The sequence below is a fragment of the Podarcis melisellensis genome (assembly GCF_964234715.1).
Source record: "Podarcis melisellensis genome assembly, chromosome: 4".
Lineage (NCBI taxonomy): Eukaryota > Metazoa > Chordata > Lepidosauria > Squamata > Lacertidae > Podarcis > Podarcis melisellensis.
The window spans coordinates 51,334,167-51,358,809 of NC_138531.1; the positions used below are offsets into that span (position 1 = coordinate 51,334,167).

The following is a 24,643-nucleotide window of genomic DNA, read 5'->3' on the forward strand; positions in this document are numbered from 1 at the left end:
GTGTTGCTGTTAGGCAGACCAACAGTAACACTGATTAAAGGTGTGACAACAACAGCTTCAATGCAACCAATTCATATTTGTATGCTTTCAGAATGGAAAGCAGCAGAGGAGTGAGAACACAATGCACCTCTATACCAGAGTCTATGACATATCAAGAGCTGGAGCACCAGAACAACCAAAAAACCTGATGATTCAGACATCTCTCCAGCTCAAAACATTTCCAGCTACTCTTTCAAATTATACTTAATCCTTTGATGCATACCTCTTGGTATGTATCATTTAAACCTCTTTTGTTATGTATGTTTCTAGTTATTACATCCCCCTTTTTCTCATTATGGGCCACTGCTGTTCTGCACAATTGTGACATAAAACAATTTGAGGGTTTTTGGGGGGAGGGAGCAAGAGCAAAAGGAAGAGGGGGACTTCAAACGGGGGTGTCAAGACAATTGCCCCAAATGCACTGATTAAATCTTCATGTTTTGCAGTTTCTTGGAAAATAGGAGGCTACTTTATATCATTGGTTCACCTCACTTACTGTCATCTTCCTACCTAGAATTGAAACAGGAATCTTTGGCATGCAATATGTGTGCTCTGCAGTGGAGCTCTGGCCATTCTTCAACAGCAGAAATGTATTTTTGAAGTAATTAGGTGCATTGAGAGTGCCAGTGTGGTGTAGTGGTTAAAGTGTAGGACTAAGACCTGGGAGACCACGGTTCAAAACCCCATGCAACCATGAAACTCACTGGGTGTCCTTGGATCTGTCATTGCCTCTCAGCCTAATGGTGGTGTTGTGGGGGTTAATGAGGAGAGGGGAAATCATGTAGCTCCATGGGGAAAAGATGGGATAAAAAATGCAATAAATAAATAAATAAAACTCTGCTGGCAGGCTATCCGAGATAATATATGTATTCTTTCATAGCATGACTTATTCAAAACTTTCTGGTTTTGTACATCAATGTGTGCATGTAACAGAACACAGTTGTCCAGTGTGTTGTCCAGTTGTCTAAACCAGTGAGCCTCTTGGGCTTGCCGATCAGAAGGTCGACGGTTCAAATCCCTACAATGAGGTGAGCTCCCATTGCTCTGTCTCAGCTCCTGCCAACCTAGCAGTTCAAAAGCACACCAGTGCAAGTAGATAAATAGGTAGGCAGGAAGAAAAACAGTGTTTCTGTGCACTCTGGTTTCTGTCACAGTGTTCCGTTGCACCAGAAGTGGTTTAGTCATGCTGGCCGCATGACCTGGAAAGCTGTCTGTGGACAAACGCTGGCTCCCTCAGCCTGAAAAGCCATGTTTGACTGGTCTTAACCATCCAGGGGTTCTCTACCTTTACCTTTTTATCAGGACTGAGTGGAAGCACGTTTTCACACGATGCAGTTCTCTGTACCAGTGAAGAAATATTTGACTAGGAACAGCAGTTGCCTATTGTTGAAGGCTGACACCTGTTTGTGGGTCTTGCTGGTGCTCTCCCAAACACACAGCAGTAGCCAGCTCTCCTGCAGAGATTTCAGCCAAAACTCACAAGCAGGCTGATACGATGGGCACTCAATGAGCAAGTCAACGATTTCAACGTTTTGTTCGCTTACTTTCTCCCCCCACCCCCACTGCCCTCCCGCTGGGGTAATTTTAGATTCCAGAGGAAATGTAAAGAAAACAAGCAAAGGAAATGTTGGGAAAGTAGCTGTTCTTCATCTAGAGCCATTTGAAACTCAAAACTTATGCAGCTTTGCCAGACTTTAGTGACAGAATGGTAGAGATGTCAGAGCTGGAAGGAACTTGGTTGATCTTATCCAGGCCTCTGCAGAAGCAGAAATTGTATCTAATAGCTTATCTTGTCATATGAATATTTATTTATTGCATTTGTTAATGCATTACATTTTTAGCACCTCTTGCCTCCAGTCTGCTTAGAGTGGTACACATGCTTCACACATTCCACTTCAACAACAACCTTGTAAGAAGGTAAGAATGAAAGTTAGTGGCTGGTTTGAGGTCATCCAGTGGTTTGAAATCAGGTGCTCCAGTGCTCTATCTTTGTATATAATTGTTATTAAATTTTCCATTTAAAATGCTCATTTTACATCCTTAAGATATCAATGACTTCCCTTCTTCTCTTTCCATGGTTCATTTTACATATCATAAATCCCTGCATATTTAACGCTGCCAGCATTTTCAGCTGCACACAATTATTTCCCCTATATTCAATAAATGTTTTCCAATCATCTTTAAACATATGTTCTTCTTGTTCTCTTATTCTGTATGTTAAGTCTGCAAGTTGTGCATATTCTGTCAACTTAAGTTGCCATTCTTCTTTGGTTGGGTCCTTGCTCATTTTCCACTTTGGGGCTAACAAAAAATAACCTTTTTGACACCTGGGAATTTGTCTGGGTTGTTTTTTTTTGGGGGGGGAGGACTTTAAAACTTTTATTCAATTCATTATGGATCATTTCCCAATACTCTTTTACCCTTTTACTAGTCCGCCAGCTCTATTATACCACATCTCCTTTTTCATCTTCATTGATATACAGCATTGGATGTATTGCTGAAACCTGCTTGCCAGGATTGTCTCCAGCTAAGGCAGGATGCCAGGTCTCAGCTTTTGAACTTCTTTTTTGGAGGCCAGGACATAGTCCTATAAAACAGCACATAGATGCCACCTTTGTTCAACGTGGACCATTATATGATGTATGATGATGACCTCTGTCATGAGAGAGATGGGGAAATGTGTCTCTCTTGATTCTCCTTGACCTCTCAGTAGCTTTTGATACCATTAACCTTGGTATCCTTCTGGAGCAGCTGTCTGAGTTCTAGTCCTGTTTGTTTGGCCATTTCCAGAGGGTGATGCCTGGGGGGTGCTTTTTTTAGCCCTGTGGAACCTTCAATGTGGAGTTTCTCAAAATTCAGTTTTATCTCCTATGCTGTTCAACATCTATATGGAACTGCTGAGTGGGGTTATTCAGAGTTTTAGAGTATGTTGTCAGCAGTATGCTGATGACACACACCTCTGCTTCTCCTTTGCATCTGCAGGTGTGGATATGCTGGACCATTGTCTTGCCTTGGTAATGGACTAGATGAGAGCCAAGAAACTGAAGCTCAGTCCAGATAAAATTGAGGCACTGTTAGTGGGAACCACTTCCCTAGACCGGATGGAAGGTTGCCTGCTTTTGATGGAGCTACCCTCCCTCTGAAGGAGTAGGTATGTAGCTTGGGGGTACTTCTTTCCAGTTGCTTAAGGCTCAGGTGGCCTCTGTGGCATGGAGTGCCTTCCATCAGCTTCAGCTAGTGGCCCAGCTGTGCCCCTATGTGGACAGGGATAGCCTAACTTCTGTTGTCTATGCTCTGCTGATCTCTGTTAGATTATTGCAACATGTTATATGTGGGGCTGCCTCTGAAGACAGTTCAGAAACTTCAGCTGGTGCAGAATTTGACAGCCAGGTTGCTCATTGGGGCAAGATGTTGCCAATTAGTTTCTGGGCCCAATTCAAAGTGCTGGGTTTTTACCTATAAAGCCTTGAACAGCTCAGGACCACAATACCTCAAGGACCGCCTCTCCCTATATGTATGAACTATCCAAGACCCTGCGACCAGCCCCTTCTTAATGTGTCTCCTCCACAAGAAATCTGAAGGGCTGCAACATGAGAACAGGCCTTTTCTGTGGTGGCCCCCCAGGGAGGCTTGGCTGGCAGCTTCATTACGTATCTTTAGGCATCAGAGAAAAATGTTTGTTTTCAACCAGGCCTTGGGCTGATTAATATTCTATGTCCTTTTAAATGCGTTTGTGAGAGGGGGGATTATTGGTTTGTGATTGTTTTTGTTTTTATTATGTATTTTTTGTTCTCCTCTTTTTACGTTGTTAGCCAGCCTGTAATCTTCAGCTGAAGGGTGGTAAACAAATTTAATTAATATACTACTACTACTATATAACTGGACATTTTGTTATTGATACAAATACTGGCAGATGCAAATGACACATGCAAGTCTAAGTTGTGAGAGCAAAATGGAGATGGGGGGGTTAACAAAAGGGAAAGGGAAAGCCATTCTTCATTATGGTAAGTGTTACGGCCAATCTACTTCAAATGTTTCTTTAAAACTAAGTTAGATCTTGCCGAAGCCTTCCATAACACATAACAGTGAACATAACCTATTCTTCAGTTGACTCCTCATCAAATCCCCCCCCCCCCATTTCTCCTTATTTGGCTTATAGTCAATTGTCATTTTGAATAATTGTAGATTTTAAAAATTAATAAAAGCTGCTTTCCTTCCTTATCTTTTATGCAATACAATGTTATTCCGTTCAGTGGCATGGCAGTTCTAAGTGGGGAATAGGCAACTGGGAAATGCACCGATTTTTCATCCAAATGAGGAAATGATGGTGTTTGACTTCATCAGCCAAATGTTTGCTTTTGACAATCCAAAGGAAGGAGAGATCCTAATTCATCAGGGGAAACGAGCTGCTGGGCCTTAACTCTGAGCATCAGAAACAACAAGGCAAGTGGAGATTAGGTTTGTCGGTCCTTCTTCCTGTTCCGTTTACTGCACAGGAACTGGTGGTCACACTCTGATATGTCTCTGATATGTGGCAGGAATAGTTGTAGTAATTTTCGCAGGTTATCGTCTTCAAATGCCCCATCCTGTTTCTACTAAGCATGTATGGTATAAAGAAATATCTAAACTCAACACTCCTCACTTTAACTATCCAAAAATATCCACATCGGTTTGTTTTAAATGCGCAAATTCCCACTTAGTGAAGGCAAGCCACGGTGATGTAGTATTAGCTGCATGTTGACTAAACTTTGGGTTCAAATCCTTATTCATTCATTATTATTATTAATAATAATAAATTTTATTTATACCCCGCCCTCCCCAGCCAGTGCCGAGCTCAGGGCAGCTAACACCAGTAAAATTACAGTAAAAACATAATAGGAAAAAAACCTCAATTTAAAATACAGGTTAAAATGCAATTTAAAATGCAGCCTCATTTTAAAAGTAGCCCATAAATCAAAACCATAAGGGGAGGGAAACATAAGGGTCAGACTGAGTCCAAACCAAAGGCCAGGCAGAACAGCTCTGTCTTGCAGGCCCTGTGGAAGGATGTCAAGTCCCGCAGGGCCCTAGTCTCTTGTGACAGAGCGTTCTACCAAGTCGGGGCCAGTACTGAAAAGGCCCTGGCCCTAGTTGAGACCAATCTAACCACTTTATGACCTGGGACCTCCAAAATGTTGTCATCTGTGGACTTTAAGGTCCTCCACAGGGCATACCAGGAGTGGCAGTCCCAAAGGTACAGTGAGTAACCTTAGGCTCGTCACTGTCTCTCAGCCTAATTTACCTTTCTTCTCAAAAGCTAGAGGCATGTCACCTCTCCAGCCTCTAATGGGTATCTCATTCCATTTCCAAATACTGAGAGAGATCCTCAGCTATCAGGAGACCATCTACTGTCATTAGCAGCCATTGATGAAACATCCACTGATCATCTCAGATGAAGCTATCTCCGACTATTAGCCAGCCAAAAATTTGACAAAAGAGATGACCAGCCAGCAGCTGCAATTCTAATTTGACTTTACTCAGCTGTAAACAATTTGCAATGAACCAAGCCTCATAATTATGGGAACAAAATCTACTTTTAGAAATCATTGTGAGCAGATTTGAAAAGTTGTAGTTAGGCAGGTCCCACAGCCTTTTGAGTAATGAGGCCTTCTGTCTGACTGATATAATCGGAGCAGCGGGCTCTCAAGATTTCTCAGAACTCGGTAGCAAATGATTCGAAAATGCATACAGTTCAAGCTAGAAAAAGTCCTCCTCCTAATTATCTTGTGATTCATAACCAACCATTGAGATCCAAATCTCATGGCTGAAGGTCAGATCTATGAATGGAAGAAGGGATATTCAGAGTAATGCAGCAAGTTTCTCCAAGAGTTGAAGCTCAAATTCTCAGTTAAGTATTAGTACTCAGGTATGCAGGCTGCCACGTGCAGCATAATAATAATAATAATAATAATAATAATAATAATAATAATAATGATGATGATGATGATAATTTATTTATTATTTAGGGGTGTAAATAATAAATTATTATTATTATTATTATTATTATTATTATTATTATTATTATTATTATCCATCTGGCTAGGTTTTCCCAGCCACTCTTGGAATATTAAAAGCACGATAATACATCAACCATTAAAAACGTCTCTAAACAGGATTGCCTTCAGATATCTTCTGAAAGTCAGATAGTTGTTTATTTCCTTGACATCTGATGGGTGGGCATTCCATAGGGCAGGTGCCACCACCGAGAAGGCCCTCTGCCTGGTTCTCTGTAACCTTACTTCTCACAGGGAGAGAACTGCCAGAAGGCCCTCGGAGCTGGACCTCAGTGTCCGAGCTGAACAATAGGGATGGAGACACTCCTTCAACAGTTACCTCATCAAATGTGAAGGCCCTCATTTGGTTAAAGCATGATGCTGATAATACCAAGGTTGCAGGTTCAATCCCTGTGTGGGACAGCTGCATAATCCTGCATTGCAGGGGGTTGGACTAGAGAATCCTTAGAGTCCCTTCCAATTTGACTAGAGAATCCTTAGGTCCCTTCCAACTTTACAATGCTATTGTTCTATGCTTTTATGTGCAATCACGTACATATTTCTAAAGTGGTTAGAAGCAGTGGGCCACAGCAGCCTTTGGGTGATATATATGTATACCTGAGTACGAGTGAGAACTAAACAGCCCTCAGGGACCAACACTTTGGTTTGTGAGGACACTAGATTGGGCCCTTAATTATATATTGTAGTGTTTGGACCTTGCTGAAAAGAGTTCAGAAGGGAAAGCATAGTTCGAACAAACACAGGGAGGCTATTGGAAATACCCTGCGGTAAATGTGTATATGGTTCAAATGCCCAGGGTCACAACAGGCTTACAAAGGTCAAAAGAAAGTGTGTTTACTGAGATAGCACTTGCAGAAGACGAGGCCCCTGCCATCAGTTGAGTTGCTTAAATTACCTTCCTGTCTCAGAAGCATCAGCAATCGCTAGTACACACCTTAAGCCCTCTTTGCTGAGCAGTTAGTTGGACATCTTTCCTCCCTGAGCTGAATGATCAGCATTTGTATGCATCTTCTCTGCATTCACATCAACAGCAGCCACCATGTCTTCAGGAATAAGCTTTTGCTACATTCCAGCTACAATCTTTATGCTTACAAGGCAGGAAGTGGAGACCAGATAAACTCTCAGAAGGTTTTATGAGAAATAACTAATCCCTTTCAAGGTGGCTAACAATTTAAAAAATGCAATGCAGTATCAATAACCGTAACATCATTAAGGAAGCCGGCATTTATAATATACAGCCCCAAAATATTAAAATATAACACTTAACTGAAACCATCAGCAGAAGAATAAAACAACTCAAGAAAAAGTAATTGGAAGCAAATGAATCTTTTGGGCTGTCCTGAAAACTTGAAGTGACAGGACCTTTTGCAGTGTTGACGGTGGGGGATTGAAGAGCTGAGGTTTCACTGCAGAAAGGACTCTCTTTTCTGCTCACCAGCTGAAGTATTGTAAAATGTGCATATGAGGAGAGGAGGGTTCTCTGTTGTCAATCTTCAAGCGCAGGCAGCTGGTATGGGTGAAGGCAATCTTTCAGATATACTGAAGGCAAAACTGCAGAGAATAGTAAATACTAAACACTGCCATGGTTCATACACATCCTGTGGCATGAAGCCTGCGGTAAGAATAGCTCACAAAATAAACCTCCTGTGTTCTTTTAAAAACCGGCTGGTGGTGCTTCCTGGGATATGCTTAAAGCCTTTCTTTTGAATGCGATACCCCTGAAAGGCAGTTAAACACAGAAAAGAACTGGAAACCATATGATATTTGCAAATCTTGTGACACCTTGTTACAAAGCTTGTGGAATGCTCGGCAGCACATCCATAAACATCGAGTGCTTCTAACGAGTACACATTTGCCCTTAAACCATAGCTTGCTGTCTAGAGATTAAACTGGAGTTTTTCTGTAGGGTTTTCTTCTGTGTGTTTTTCAGAAGTTTTGTTTACTTTATCTAGGCAGAGTAGAACAAGTCACCGTATATGGTTAGTTATAAGTCAATTGTCTTTTCATCATGCACTGTAGGAGTTTGAATGAAAGTATGTTGTAGTTTTGGACCAAGGTTGTTGATCCGATGAGCCCCACAGGAAATATTCTGCACTAAGAGGAGGAAGTGAGTTAGGAGGCAGCTGAGCCTGGGGGAGTGGAGAGAAACAGAGAATATATCACCAAGACCCCCATCCCCTTGCAAAAGCAGCTGCCTGCCAAGAGGCACATAGTAATAACAATAACAACAATTTATTATTGATATGCCACCCATCTGACTGGGTTGCCCAGCCACTCTGGGCAGCTTCCAACAAATTTAAAGAACATTAAGCCCAGTAAAGCCCAGCAAAACATCAAATATTTAAAACTTCCCTAAAATCAGGATTAGGCCCCACTGAGACTGTGCTACATCTGTCTGAGCAACTAGAACTGTCCAGGACACTCCCACAAGCCAGTATACTTTGCATGGGGGATAGAGAAAGGGAGGATATAAGCCAAGTCTGCTGGGAGCAGCAGGTTGCACCATTCAGAGGTGATCCAAAGGGCAGGAGCATAGTGTGGAGGGGCCAGGGGGCCATAGCCCCAGGTGCATAATTTTGAGGGGGGCACAAACCAGGATCTCTTTCCTGCCCTGCATGCTGCCAGGGGTCTCTGGGCTTGGAGCCCAGCCTGTCTCGCTGAGGGTCCCCAGCCCCCTCACTGAACAGCCGTCTGGCCAGCGTTGGATGGGCAGGCAGGGCAGCATGGCCTCACTTGGCTCTAGTGGCAAGGGTTGGGCTGGCACAGTGCCTCATGCCTTACCCTGGCAGCTGACAACACCACTGACAAAAGGGGGAACACCAAAAGATTATCTTCCTTGGGTCACTTCCTCAGGGTGGAGCCCCTTTGAATTTATTGGGCATGACTGTGCATTTGAACTTCTGTACTTTCCCCTCTCAGGCGAGTATTATGCGATTTCCTCCCTACTCTAGACCACTTCCAGTCTGAGAGGATGGAAGTAGCCTTTAGAAGTGCAAAAGAGAAGTGTTTCATATCCCTTGAGTGAGAGTCCTTTTAGTGTGGAACTGTGCCCTTCCTGGGTAGGAAACAGGAGACTAATTTTTTGCCCCCAGATGAGAGCTGGAGGTGGGTTAAGTCGGATATTACTGTGCAATAGGAATCAGCCAGATTAGCTAGTAGGGAAGAGGGCATGTTGGGTAAGCCTTGAATGCACTCTGCAGCTCAGAGGCATTCTTCAGATTTCAGCACAATGCAACTGCAATAGGTAAAAACCAGAATAAATTCAGTTACAGAAACATAAAGGAGGAAGGCATGAATGCCAACATCCATTAGTGGATGTTCTTTATCCAAATGAATCACACCATTGAAGTCAATCCATGGGTGAGTAATTGGTCTTCAGTTCGGGGAAGTGTTGCATGTTGCATCATGTACAGTAAAAAAGGATGAAATCAAATACCTCAAAGGGGGATATCAAAGTAAAGAGCAGATTTAAGAAAGAAATAGCCGGCCATGAACTCAGATTATGTGCTAAGTTAATATTTATAGAGCAGCAGTGCAGGCCTGAACTGGTCTGTCAGTCTTTTTTTTTTAATTTTCTTTTTACAAAATTGTACACACATAAATAAAAAAAAAAACATGGCATGACTAACAAAACAAAAAGGAGCCTCAGGAGGAGGAGGGGGGGGGGATAAAATACTAAACGTATTATTTTACAGTACCTGATAATGAGATGTTTACACTAAACCAGTAAGATGAGTTCTTCAGATACTTCTCATTCCAATAGGGCTATGCATATGTTATAGGTACACAGGTTCTTTGAAGGGCTGCTTGTGCCCATATATGTCTGCCTGTACTTTAAAATCAGTTGCATTGGCAAGTACTGAGGACAGCGCCTTCACAGTAGTGGCCCCTACCTTATGAAACAACCTTTCACGGATTCCTTTGCAGCAGCTGTGGCTTAAATTTATTCCAAGCCTGACACCATAATGACAACACACCTGGTAAAGTTGGGTGTGGCTTACAAAAAAGAAAGAAAGAAAGGCTTAACGGGCCAACTGTGAGGCCTGGAAGCACTAGATGGGCCCCTTGGCTGGAGGTGCTACATCACTGTGTTATGGACTGTTTGATCTTTAGCACCTTTAACACAGTAGTGCAAATATATGCCACACAGATGGAAAGTCATACAGTCACCTAAGCTGTGAGAGAAGCAGGCTGAAAATTATGCAAGTATATCAGGAAGAATGTAACCCTTAGTTTGAACTACAGAGTCATTCCATTTGTACTTTCTCCCCATTTTATTCACCCCCCAGTCCTCTTAAAAGTCACTATAGTGAGGTGTAGTAGTTAGAATACTGGGCTAGGTCTGCAGAAACCCAGGTTCAAATTACTGTGCAGCTACAAACTATTGACTGGTCATTATCTTTCAACCTAAGCTACCTTGCAGGGTTTTTGTGAGGATAAATGGGAGCTGGGCATGTACATCACCTCAGGCTACTTAAGGAAAGGTAGAACAAACAGTTCATAGAATCATAGAAATGTAGAGTTGGAAGGGACCCTGAGGATCATCTAGTCCAACCCCTTGCAATGCAGTAATCTTGCCCACAGCCATCCCTGGGTGGGCTCAAACCACCAACCTTCTAGTTAACAGCCAGACACACTGACCCGGTAGGCCACTTGAGGGTAGTTTCAACCCACCCCAAAATCAGTTCCTTAAGAAGCTAGCTGAAATGATGTAACACTTGCTTTTTCTTACAATGGATAGAATGAGGGCACAGGCATCTTCTCCCCCCTTTTCCTACCTTTCTCAAATTGTTCAAAAACATCGCTAGCTTTACCTGTTCAACTTAGCTGGGGGTGGGAGGGAGGGAGGGATAGATAAATCATAACTTCTGTAACAGTTTCAATTTCAAAGAAATCAGATTGCCAGCTCACTGATTTCTATTCTATTCTATTCTGTTCTATTCGTCGGCCGAGTGGCCAAATGCTTGCAAGCGTTTTATGGTTCTGTCCGTACTTTCCAGGCGGCCTGTATGTCAGACCTCCTTTTGGAGGAGAGAATCGGTGACGATTTCAAGCTCTTAAGGAGCTCTGCCAGTGAGAACCGCATTCATTTATAATCTTGGGCAGTCAGAGTGATGTGGTGAAAGAAGAAAGCGAGGGAAATGGGGCCAATTGGCTCCCGGGCTCCGACATGCTTAATAACTTCCTAGAGAAGGAAGGTATTTCTCCACCCTTCCTTCTTCATGCGCTTTAAAAGTTTTGAGTCCTGCTTGCTATACAGAATACACTGCGGTGTGCCTGAAAATCTGGGAAATTTCAACAATCCTTTCTCCCTCCAGAAAACTTGGGCGTAGGTGGGCTTATAATGTATCCAGTCTGAACTACTTGAGGTTAAATGAACTCAAGTGAAATAGGAACAGCAAGGTGGAAAACAAAAAACATTTGCTTTGGATCCATGTGTCTTTTTTTGTCTTGTGCTTTTGATATTTCTATTTTTATATTCTCCACGATATTCTCAGTCACAAAGTGATAACATTGTGACATATCAAATGCCCCTCCCCACAAAAAAACCACAATGGGAAAATAGAACCTAAAGATTAATCCAATCTGATATACTATGAGCAAACTCATTCTTAAAGTGTGAATCTTTATATACAGGGAACCGGGCAGAGGGCCTTCTTGGTAGTGGCGCCCGCCCTGTAGAATGCCCTCCCTTCAGAAGTCAAGGAAATAAACAACTATAGTATCTGACTTTTAGAAGACATCTGAAGGCAGCCCTTTTCAAGGAAGTTTTTAATATTTGATGTTGTTTCGCTTGATGATGATGATGATGATGGGAGCCACCACAGACGGGGTATAAATTACTATTATTATTATTATTATTATTATTATTATTATTATTATTATTATTATTTAGTCAAAGTGGCAGTATCTTTCCTCACACACCGGAGAAGCAGCAGGGTGTTAGGGATGGAGGAACCCCAAGGTATGCAGCTGTACAAAAAGTATTTGGGGGGGGGAGTGAGGGGGTTTGAAATCTGAAGTAAACAGAGAAAGTCCTAAACAGCTCAATGAGGACTTAGTGACTGTGGAATGCTGAGAGGCTGTTAGGGATAGAAATCATGGAGGGAGGGAGAATAGAATGGCTTATCATGGAAAGATCATGGCTAGCTGAAGGGAATACTGAGCAGGAGCACTCTGCACATTGCAAATTTATCACATTTGTAACACGAATAGCTACCACCACCGCTACATGAAGTTTCAGTTTCTTAAATGCTGAAAGGAAATAGGATAAAATAAACTCTTTCACCAATATTTTATTGCTTGTCAAAATGTGTCTCCTTCAAGTTTACTTTCTGCCTTGCCCTTTTGAAAGTCTCAATTGATGTTTCAATTTTTCCATTGGCAATAGTTCCCAGACTCTTTCATATCAATTCCTAAAAGTATGGCGAAGGAGGACCTTTCTGTTGTTAACTAGCTGCAGTTGGTAGGGGAGTGATTGTATTTCCTCAAAATTTAAATGGGTGTATACATTTATCACTTTTGTATCATATCAAAAAGATTTAAGCAGAAGAGTACTTGTGTGGAGTAATGATTTTGAGGCACAGAGGTTTTGCTTTTCCAGGAAAAGAAGATATACTTGTTGATCTTATGGTATGGTTTTAATTTAAGAGAACACACCATAAAATAGAGTGTACTGAATTCTTTCCCTATGATTTATCAAATATATTATTAGCAGAAAAAGCAAGTGGAAAAACAATGCAGCTTTAAATGGCATTTTAAAGATACATTCACTGGGATTTTTTCATAATCTATAAAAATAGAATGGACTTTTATCACAGAGTAGCCAGCAAAAACATATGTTCTTTGTAGATTGCACAATGCAATCTAATACTTTGTCTTTAATACACACACACACACACACACACACACAATTTGTTTTAATAACCTTGTATGACAAAGATGCAATAAATCAAGCAACCAAGGCTAAATGGCAGTTATCTTCATTTCAAAGTAATGTTATTTTCATCACAATCAAAATGATTTTATTTACCTTAAACATTTCAACACAGCTCCTCTTTGAGGCAAATAGCATATACCATTCATATATACTAATGGTGGGCAATCTTTGGCTCTCCTGGTGTTGTTGGACCAAAGTTCCCATTGGTCATGCTGTCTGGGGCTAATGGGAATTGGAGTCCAACAACATCTGGAGTGCCAAAGATTTCCACTCAAACGTTACTTGCATAAGTGGCTATCTAGCCTGTTAAAGTAATATAAGAGTGCTTAAAATGTGTGATGTTGCTGTGAAATAAATCTCTCTAAACCACCTACTGAGCAGTAGAGACTCTCAATAACTATGAGGAATAGCTCTAATAAAGAAATCTACAATGGTTCCTCCAATTCCCCTCTGGACTCAATCTGGAAGGCAAGTGAGGGAAACTGGTCCCCTCCTGTCACTGCTTACATTCGTCAAGTCAAGGAGATGCCTAGTGTTGATACTGGACTTCATGCAGGACTGTGGGCCCCATCACAGATGACCCTCAGGGTCCCTTCCAACTCTATGATTCTATTGATTAGCTATGAATCCCCACAGGTGTTTGATGATGTAACCCATGTCTGACACCAGCCCTGGGTTATGGTATGTGAGGTGGATGTGTTACAAGAAATAGATACACTATCTAGGTTATCTTTTGGTACCTCCTGGACAGAATTGAGCTATTCCTTCAAACCTTAAAGCCTGCTTTACAAGAATACCTGGGGCTGGGCTTGCTTAAAAAAAAACACACCCCCAAAACCCCAGAGGTTTTCCAACTTCTTTAGACCAGTGGAAACATTTCTGTGTTGGAGACAGTGTTGTGGGCACCAGTCACAAAATGGCCGCAAGGGAGCATAGCATTACGCAACATGGCTGCCATGCGAGAGAGGGCATGGCATAATACAAAATGTGAGTACTGTCATGGTGAAGTTTTTCTCATAAATGGATTTGCATGCTAGAAAACCCTTGAATTCTTCTGTACAGCTGCTAATGGCACAAGAACCCTGTGTCCTCCAATGCTAACTCAAAACCAAAGCCTGCTCAGCCATCCTCTATCCACTTACCTGGGAGTACGTTCCACTAAACACAAAGGCCCGGATTCAATTAACCCAGTGTGCTAGTGGAAGACAGCACAAGGACTCCTTTCCCATATCTCTTCCCTCCATGTGTTCTCATGTCTGCCCCAAATTCACCCTGGAGAACCCCCAGAACAACATGGAGGAGAGGGGTGATGGTTTCATCTGACAAGCAGAAATGCTTGCACTGATGGAATGATAATATTAGCACAATACTGAAGTCTTCCCAAAGAGACTTATTTCTGAGTAGACATGTAAGTTAACAGTGAATTCTTAAGTAGTGATTGGTCTTTAGCTCCTTAGGAAAGAAGCCCAAGCCTCTGCAAAGATTTCACATCTTGCATTTGTCATTTTTGTGCAGGAGGGGATCTTTAACATCCACCCACACTTCGTGTGTGGTAATATTTGAAGAAAATTAAGTACTTCTAGGGAACCCACCACAGGAAAGATGTATCCTTGCTGAAGGGAATAAGTCCTTCCCCTAAAGGAGAAGGGAAAATAAGGACTCTAGGAATTCCTGTTACTATTGCCAAACAACTCACTTATCAATCAGAGCCCTGACTGCACTCATTGCCTAAAAACACTGCTAGGTGGGAGCAACCAGGCTAATTCATTTCAGATAAATCTCTTAGAGGGGACCTGCACATTTTGCTTCATAAATTTCTTTCTACGAAGGATAGAGGCTTACTTCTTTAACATGAAAGCTCAGAGTCTGGGTGTGTCAAATGGAGACTTTCATGAATGCCATGGCACTCTTGGGTGTTGGACTGGCAACCTCCGGGATGCAATCTATCAAAATAATTTTATCTGATAGGTGAACAGTAACAACAGGCTAACAGTTAAAAATGAATATTTGACAGCAAATGTTTCAGAAATCTTTATTTAAGAATATTAAACAGTGGTCCAAAGCAAAACAAGCAATCTTTTAAATACATGACTCTAATGCTTATACATGTCATATCATAAAAACGTTATCGGTAGCATTTCCCCAATAATACATTTCTCTTTTTTCTTTTACAACTCCATTCCTATATATCCATGACAGCTTTCTTTTAAAAAGGGGTGGAGGAGGGATTCAAAACAGAATTTTTGGCAGGACTAGGACAGCCTGATCACCTGCACTGCTGTGTATACGATGGCAGATGGGGAAGAAACTATACTGTCCCTTGGAGCCATTCATTTTCTTTCTGTTTCTTTTTGTTTTGTTTTTTGGCAAAGACTGGCAGAAGAAGCCTGTGAAGTGGGAAAGAGGGAAATGATTGTTTCCCAAGCCATTGTTGCAATATATGTGTGGTTCCCCTAGAGTTTCTTGCTCTGCTGTGCCAGAAAGAGAGAATCCAGAGCAGCGTGTCTCCAACTTTTTCTGTGGGGGCAGGGGCACATTTAGAAATCGGAGATGCTTCTGTGAGCACCACAACATACCCATTTCATAGAAGAAAAACTGGTGCTCTTCAGGACCACCATCAAAATAAAACACAAAAAACCCTACATCCCTCAGGAAATAGAACACAGACAGAAAAACAGGCAAACTTCTCAACATACAACCAGAAAAAGCTCCTGTACCTCAGGTTGGTTTTGGGGTTTTTTTAAGGGAGGTGGAGGCATCCTTGGTGAGTGCCAAGAGTTAGGGTGTTTTAGGGAGCTATAGAGCCTCTGGGTGCCACAATAGATCTCCCTCTGTTCTTGCACTTCTGTTCTTCTGATGTGGTTCTCTAATCCTCCCCTATAGCACAGACATTTACAGTGGTGGTCAAGGGGAGAGACCTTCTGTCTGTAACAGATGTGGATGCTTTTGGAGGGGTGGTGGTCTGTTTTTGTACAACCCCAGGCTCCAAGTCCACATTGCACTGGGCAGTCATTTTAGAGGCTGCCGTCTACTGTCATTCAAATTGTTTCTGCTCCGTGAAACTGATTTCCAACAACACAACCAGAATGTCATTTCCCTTTTCTTAAGAAGCATGAAAATCTGGGTAAATAAACACTGACAGTGCAACTCTATGCATGTCTACTCAGAAGCAAACCCCCATGAGTTCAACTGCACTTACTTCCAGGGAAGTGTAAGAGGATTGCAGCCTCACTATACCAAAGAATATATAACCTTTCAGAACCTACTCTTTCATCCTACTTATATGGCTAATCTATGTCAAATAAATATCGTGAGTAAATTTGTTCAATATACTGAACTTCACAAAGGTTAACTGAAAATCAATCTTATGAAAATTGCCATATGGCAGAGTGTTAAGACACAAGGAGAGGTCATAGTATTCTTAGCAGGTCCAAGATCTTGTATCTCCAGTCTCAAATCCTGGACAGCCACTGCAAGTCAGTGGAGACAATACTCATCATGACAAACTTCTGACTCAGTAGAACACATTTCCTATGTTCCTAGACTGGGGAAGTCTATAGCTGTGAATTTACAATGGAGCTGCTGCCTCTGAAATAAGAGACCATGTACAGTTTAGTTTCACCAGTGAAGGCTGGGAGATACTCCCTTTCTGAAGCCTGGAGAGTCACTGCCAATCAGTGTAGACTGAACTCAATGAATTTATGGTCTGACTCGGTACAAGGCTACTATCTATGCTTCCTTAAAGATATTCATCTCAGTTACAGCATCCTATACACAAAAGTCATTTAATTTTCTTTAAAAAAACAAACCACTTTGATTAATGATGCAAAAGTGGTGAATGTGCCCCACATCTTAGGCTGTGCGCACAAACTAACCCATTTACAGCACAAAAAAATGTAGTTTTTCCCCTCAATCTGGAATTGTTCTTGCTTGTCTTCAACATGCTGCTTTCAGTCTAGATTGAGTCTGGATCCTGCTGTCCACAAGGATGTTTACTTGACGCACATTTGAAAACCCTCCCCTAGGTTAGGTTATCCATGCTTTTTTCCTCCCTGCACACGCCCCAGATGAACAGAGAAGGGAGTGGTGACAGCTGTCTTGATTGGTGGGACCATCTATTTCAGGTGGACAAACAAGAGGGGGGCAGGGGTTAATGCAGATTCAATCTGCTATGACCTTTTCTTTATAAAAAAAACAGTTTCTCAATATGGACTCTTAAGGGTCAAAAAATAAGCAACAGATCTAGATCGTGTACTTGGTTTTCATGGATTCTAGAATAAAATGTATTGTTTGTGCAGCCACAGCTGTTTTGATGAGTTTTTGATGCCCTTCCATTTTCAAGGGGGGGGGTGATGATAATTCAAGCTGTATAAATATTTGTTGTGGTTGTTGTTGGATGAGAAATCAAACATTGCTTTGCTGTAAAAACCTTGTCCTGCGCTCCCTTTCTCTTTCATCTTCTTTTCTATATTGCTCTTCTAGTTTTTGTTTTTCAGAGTCCATACTGTACAAGGTACAATCTGGACATCTTCTGATCTTCTCAAACTGACTGAAATCTGCAACGTACTTCCCATTCGGAGAGAGAGAGACCACAGGCATAAACTCAAAACCCCAGAAGATCTCCTCTGGGATATACGATGTTCGGCTCTGGCAGACGGCACTTGTTGACTCTACGGTGGCATTCAGGAGGACAACCAGTTCAAACTCTTTTTCTTTCAGGTTTTGGGGTGAAAGGTCTCTTAAGGGGCTGCTCTCATCCAATATGTGGTAGAAAGTCAGAGGTAAAATCAGGAATGGACTCTCTGCTGCGGAGTCAACGTGGAACTTAACAGTCGCTTGGTTAAGCAGAATTCTCTCACCTTCTTTAGTTTCGTAGGACTCGAGAAGCTTTCCTGTCAGCTGGCACTGAATCAAGAGGCTCTTTCTCATGTTTGCCACTCGGATTACAAGGCACAGGTGCCCATTGTGCTTGGAGATGACAGCACAGTGACTGAATTTAATGGTCTCGGCCCTTTTTTTGGGTCTAGCAATTTTGGCCAGGAAAGTCCCCGTGATGAAGATCTCAATCAAGGTGGTGAGAACCAGCTGAGCAACTAAAAGGAAGATGGCATGAGGACACTCTTCTGTGATGTAACGGAAGCCATAGCCAATGGTAGTCTGTGACTCCAAAGAAAAGAGAAATGCTCCTGTGAGTGACCTCACATGCATGACGCAGGGGGCCTGGTTCTGCAGGTGTTTGTTCCCTTCCAAATCTCCATGAAGAAAGGCAATAACATAGTAGATGACGCCAAAAAGGAACCAAGTCATTACAAAGGTAGCAGCAAACAAGGTAAGTTTATATCTCCACTTCATGTCTATGACGGTGGTCCACAGATCCTGAAGATAAAGAAGGTAAATGCCATCGACCTTGTCGATCCTCACGTTGCTGTGGCCACTTTTGGACATCACACGAGGTTTGCTCCTCTTCGACTTAGCAGTGATGTTGCCGTTCACTAGTGGCGCTTGTGACATATTGATCTGGGTGGCTTCCATTGTCAGTGTCCTAGACCTAAATAGATGGGGAGAAATAGTTTTTTAAAAGAACAACAACAAAGCTATGATAAAACAGACTCTATATTAAAATCACCAGATTATGATTACATTCCATATTTATGGGCAAAAATCTGCTACACTTTGAAAGTTTCTGGCATCAGCATGCAATGTTGCACCAAGTTAATTTCATAAGCAGAAAGTAATATAATTTCCTCCCTGGCGTTCATGTCAATATAAATGACTTGACTCAAGAGTCCAGAAAGTAATTTTATCAATTCAGTCCTACATTGTATTAAAATATTTCTCATATTTATTATTATGGAAAGAAGACAGGCCTCTCTTTTTAAAAAACAATAACAACATTAATTTACTGAATGTGATCCACTCAGGAGACAAATATTCCATTAACACTAGACCAATTTAGCTATGATTTTCCAAATCAGTTCTATAATTATGTCTCCCTTAGAAATGCTGGGGGGAAAGATTTTTAAAATGAGCATTTTGATTTTGATTTCCACAAGTCCTCAATGCCTAGCTGTGTTAGAGGGAAAATAAAAGCAAGCAATCTTGTGAATGCCTAGAAAAGAGCGTGAGAAAGAAATATTTGCACCTGAAAGCTCTTCAAGGCTGTTTACATCATAGGCCTCTCCAATTTCAAAGAGTCAGTGGAAAAAACAGGAGGCAATTCACAAATTCAGCTTTCTAGCAATGGGCCCTGCCCTTAGCAAACACAGAAGGGACTGGACCACAAGTTTCTCAAAGTTTGTTTACTGTGAATCCTAGCTCAGTGCAGATGGAGATGAAGTGTGCCTCTGTCCAGGACTGAACAAAGCGCACAAAAAGCAGGAGGTGCCTGTCTTTGCCAGCTTGATGGGACAAAAAAAGACACGGCTTCCACGACCAGACAGTGGTTACGCAGCACAAGGCCAGAGCAAGTTAGCAGGAGTTTCCAATAACAAAACTTCCTGTGCTTAAATCCCCCCCACAAAAAAACCCCATGCATCCTTTGTACTCTGGCAATTCATGCAGCTAGTATTGTTTTGTTCCATTGTTTGGCTTCAAGAGAGAACTTTAATAAGTGATTCATTTTTATGAACCACAGGAGAGAGAGAAATACTTCTCCCTTGTAACTCCTTAAAAGAACATTTCTGGAAATCAACGTACTTATAGTAGACATGTGTGCCAAGCCAGGATAACAATGTAATTATTCACTAATGCAACTTTCCTGTTTTGTCAGTAAAAGAATATTTATGTTTACACCCATAACTGAGTAACTGCTGGCAGGCTGAAGGTAAATTTGTGTTTATTTTTATTTCCTTAACCAGCTCACATATGACAACTCTTGAAAGCTCAAAAGGAGAAGGGGGAAAGCACCAAGGATCCCAGTAAAAGAACTTTTGTGTGACAGTAAAAACAGCACCACACACACACACACACACACACACACACACTGCAACATGTCCGGAGGAAAAAGACAAAGTCCTGATGATGTGAGCAAGAACAATAGAGAGAGGAGGAGGGGCAGTCCATCAAAAAAATGTGCTTTAGTTTCAACGGACTAACAACTGGGACATGGGCAGGAGGAAATGCAGCTTAGGTAATGGCATACAAATCCCAACCCGGAAAACCATTTGAGAAGAAATGCATGGTACTTGTTCACAACCTTTGGACAAGAAAATATAGTGTTTGGTTTGTTTAACCAATGGACAGAGAACAGTACCAGATTTTCTCTCAGCTCCCCAAGGTTTGATCTTCATCCTGCAGCTTGTTACTTTCTCTCTGATGTACAAATGGAGCTTGGGTGTGAGTCACCCATACTTGCCACTGGGAGAAGATGGTAAATTCATTTACAGAAGTTGGAAATGAATGGAAAAGCCCTTGTGCTGTTGACCAGAATGGGGGTGGAGAAGCTCCATCTGTGAAACAGAGTCTGTGAACCCATAAGGAATTGTTGAACTGAGCCGCCTATAGTCACGCAAGGGCAAGATTTAATTTGCCAAGGTAACTAATCCTCATTTCTTCTTTTAACATACTGCCCTTTTGGGTGTTGGCAGTCCACCGTGCAAAAACATGACTCAGGAATTACAAGAAATCAAGCAGCTCCCTCCACAACAGGAGTGCGTAAATCCACTAATGAAGAGGGCTGCAACTGACCTCCCAAAACTGAATTCCTTCCTAGTGAACAGATCATGAAAATAAGCAACCTTCTGGCCTAGTCAATTTCACACCTCAAGTATTGGAGGTGGAGGTGGTGAGAGACAGCCAGAAGGCTAGACTAACCATGTACAGTGATACCTCTGGTTACGAACGCTTCTGGTTATGAACGCTTCAGGTTTCAAGCTCCGCTAACCTGGAAGTAGTTGCTCCTGGTTGCGAACTTTGCCCCAGGATGTGAACGGAAATTGTGCACTAGAGGCACGCGTGCAGCGGGAGGCCCCATTAGTGAAAGCACGCCTCAGGATAAGAACGTTTTCAGCTTAAGAACAGACCTCTGGAACGAATTAAGTTCATAACCAGAGGTACCACTGTATCCTTTACAAAAGGCAGTCTTCTGCTTGAGGGAGTTCTCCATTTGAAAGGTGGTCTGGCACGAATCCAGGTTAGACGTAAATAATTCTAGGAAGAGAGAGTAGGGACCTTGAAGGCTCCCAACAACAGCAAGCACCTAGACAGTGGACTGAACAGGCACACAAGCCACCTAGTTATTGACTTCCCCATTATGGCCAAATGCATTGCATTGCTATTTAAATTATCACAATTATTTGTAAATTTTCATCTCTACATATAAATCAGCAAATACATTTTTTATGCATATTGGTAGTCTCTCTTGTCATCTTGTTGGTGATACATTTCCTCTTTTTCAACCATGCACAAGTGGCCGCAATAAGGAGCATTTAGCCCCTTAGAAGTACAACTTGGACCCAAAGTAGCTTGCTGAGATCAGCTTGCAAGAGAAGAGTTGCAGCCTTGAAAAGACACCCTTTAGACATGTCTTCTGGTGAGGAGGCATCATGTCTGCATGGGTCTACTCCAAAGTACAAATCCAAACAAGTCATTTCAAGCAACATGCTACTTGGAGCTCCTAGCAAAACACATTTCCTGAAGTGCCAAGGAACATGGTAGCAGTGGGATCAACTTTCTAATTGCTTCCTAGCAGCAAATGACTCAGGAGCTCAAATTAGTGCAGAAATGGCCAGACAGAATTTTCATTGTTTCTGCCAGGTGGAGTCCTATTCCTCCAATCCTGAAAGAACTACACTGAGTGACCATTTTGCTCCCAAATCCCATTCGACAGGCTGGTACTTAACTTCAGAGCCCTAAATAGCTTAGAACCCAAATATCTAAAAGAGGACCTTGCATACCAGCCAGCCCATGCCATAAGATCTTCAGTGGAGGTCCTTCTCCAAGTACTGTCCTTAGTTCAGATGCATTATGTAGGCACTAAGAAGAGGGTCATTCATTCATTCCATTATCTGCAATAGTGCCCCAGCTCTAGAATTCCCTCCCCAGAGAATTCCTTCCTGGTGCCAACATGACAGCGACTTAAAACACTTTGATTTGCTTAGGCATTATAAAGCATGATATTGCTTTAGTCTGACTTTAGCTGTTGTAAGTATTTGATGCCTCCCAGTCTGTAATTGTTTGATGGACTTATGCTTTATTGCAGAGCTTTCCAAACTTTTCATGTTGATGACACACTTTTTAAACATGCATCATTTTGCAACACTGTAATTCAGTTTTACTTAGCAAACAAGAGATTAAACTAACCCCCTTCCAGCCCCAGGAGGAGCATAGGTAGTATTCACGAAACCAGAGGCAGCGCTAGCTTCTCTGGCCCCTGGAGCGCCACACATGCTGGGTACCCGGGGGTGGGGCTAGCCTCCCATGGGGGTGCCGCCCACAGCAAGTGGTGAGTGTCCCGGGGGGCAGGGCGGCAATGTCACCCCCCTCAGGGGGACCACATCTACCACACACCCTTCTTTTGCCAGTGCACACAACACACCTACACACTGCAGCCGACACACTAACGTGTCGCGACACACAGTTTGGAAAGCTCTGGTTTATTGTATTTTCATTTTTTAAGTAATGTTTATTAAAAACCATCCTGGAATCCAATGGTTGAATGGCAGTCTAGAAATCTTTTAAATAAACAAACAGACCTGGAACTAGAATGCAGACTGAAGACAAAATATCTAGCACCGTATGTTCCAGGGAAACAAGATGGGGAAAGAGATGTGGTGGGCACATCCAAGTCAGCTGTTTCCAACCTGGTGCCCTACATATGTTGTTGAACTACAGCTTCTATCAACATGGTCAATGGTCAGGGATGCTGTGAGCTGAATTCCAGGAACATGTGGAGGGCACCAAGTTGGGGAATGCTGCCCCCAAATGGTTGGTGGAACACCTTAACCCTGAGGCAGTTAAAAAGGTTGTTAGGCAATCCTCAAGCAAACACACAACAGCCACCCGAAAGAATGGACAATAGAACCACAGGAGCTGCCTTATACTGAATTAGACTATTGGATCATTTAGCTCAGAACTGTCTACACTGACTGGCAGCAATTTTCCAGGGTTTCAGACAAGAGGCATTCTCATCCCTACTTAGAGATGTCATGGATGGAGACTGGTACCTTCTGTGGGTCCCCAGATTTTGTTGGACCACAACTCCCATCACCCCAAGCTAGCAAGGCCAGAGCTCATGGATGATGGGAGTTGTAGTCCAACAACATCTGGGGACCCACAGGTTGAGAACCACTGTGCTACAGCCTTTATGGATTAGATCTTGGCTTGTTAGCCTGCATCCAGTCCACCATTGCACTCACATGTCAGGCTACAAGAACATGTCCCCATCCAATGTCCCCACCCTATCCAAATGATAATAATAATTTATTATTTATACCCTGCCCATCTGGCTGGGCAGCTCCCAACAGAATGTTAAAAATGCGACAAAACATCAACTATATTGCTGATATATTTTTCCTTTTCCTCCTCAGCTTACACAGAGTCTTCCTGCTTCCTTATTTCGCCCTTCCATCTCCATCTATTGACTCTTAAGAACACAAGACAAGGTAGCTTGATCAGGCCAATGGTCCAACATCCTGTTCTCAGAGTGGCCAACCAGATGCCTGTGGGAAACCCCCAAGCAGAGAATTAGCAGAACAGTCTTCAGCCCACCTATGACTCCCAGCAGCTGGAATGCAGAAGCATGCTGCCTCTGACAGTGGAGGCGGAACTTAACTTCATGGCTAGTAGCCACTGATAGCCTGGTCCTCCATGAATTTGTCTAATCTTTTGGTGGCCATCACTGCCTCCTGTGGGAGTGAGTTCCACAGTTTAAACTATGCACAGTGCGAATAAGCACTTCCTTTTATCTGTCCTCAATCTTCCAAAATTCAGCTTCATGGGATGTGCATGAATCCCTGTGCCACGAGAGAGGGAGGAAAGCTTTTCTCTATTGCTTTCTCCATGCAGCACCTACTTTTATAAACTTCTACCAGGTTATCTCTTGCTTGTTACTTTTCTCTAACCTAAAAAGTCCCAAATGGTGCAGCTGTTCCTCACAGGGGGGTGGCTCTGTCCCCTTGATTGTCCTTTTCAGACCCTTTTCCAACTCTATCTTTTTTGAGGTGAGGGAACCAGAACACAGCATTCCAAAAGCGGCTGCACCACAGATTTGGAAAAACAGCATTATGATATGAACAGTTACATTTTCAATTCCAAGGATCCCTAGCAGCATGGAATTTGCCTATTTTCACAACTCCGGTATGCATCAGAATCTCCTGAAGCAAGTCTAAAAGAAAGTGCACACATGCACACATCACAAGAGAAGAAATCCCCCCCTCCAGCCATTAAACATGTATTATTATTATTATTATTATTATTATTATTATTATTATTATTATTATTTATTATTATTTGAAGTCTTACATTGCCTTGGGGTGAAAAGCCTCTGAAGAAGAAGAAGAAGAAGATAGGAACTCCAGACATAGGGAGCAACCCACAAGCATGCCTTTCAATTTGCCCTCATGGCTTGACCTGTGGTTCTCAATGTTATCAGGCCCTCATGACCAATTTAGCT

General features: G+C 42.3%; 3 protein-coding genes across 10 annotated transcripts in view; 1 reads left to right on the forward strand and 2 right to left on the reverse strand.

Annotated features, from left to right (window-relative positions):
- The window catches only part of ETS2 (ETS proto-oncogene 2, transcription factor), a gene marked incomplete at its 5' end in the record, with an annotated part of 328,432 nt that overhangs the window by 215,028 nt on the left and 88,761 nt on the right, over positions 1 to 24,643 (reverse strand). The window lies entirely within an intron of this gene.
- Positions 1 to 24,643, forward strand: part of KCNJ6 (potassium inwardly rectifying channel subfamily J member 6) — a 264,246-nt gene that overhangs the window by 19,816 nt on the left and 219,787 nt on the right. The gene's annotated exons all lie outside the window — the stretch shown is intronic.
- Positions 15,048 to 24,643, reverse strand: part of KCNJ15 (potassium inwardly rectifying channel subfamily J member 15) — a 36,483-nt gene continuing 26,887 nt past the window's right edge. For 7 of the 8 annotated variants that reach the window (XM_081908775.1, XM_081908778.1, XM_081908771.1 and 4 more), the window contains one exon: positions 15,048 to 18,580. In XM_081908775.1, the coding sequence (XP_081764901.1) occupies positions 17,437 to 18,564 (1,128 nt within the window). In that variant the 5' untranslated portion in view covers positions 18,565 to 18,580 and the 3' untranslated portion in view covers positions 15,048 to 17,436. Of the gene's footprint in view, positions 18,581 to 19,174; positions 20,790 to 24,643 lie in introns of those variants that run through there. The other variant, XM_081908776.1, reaches the window with a different exon arrangement.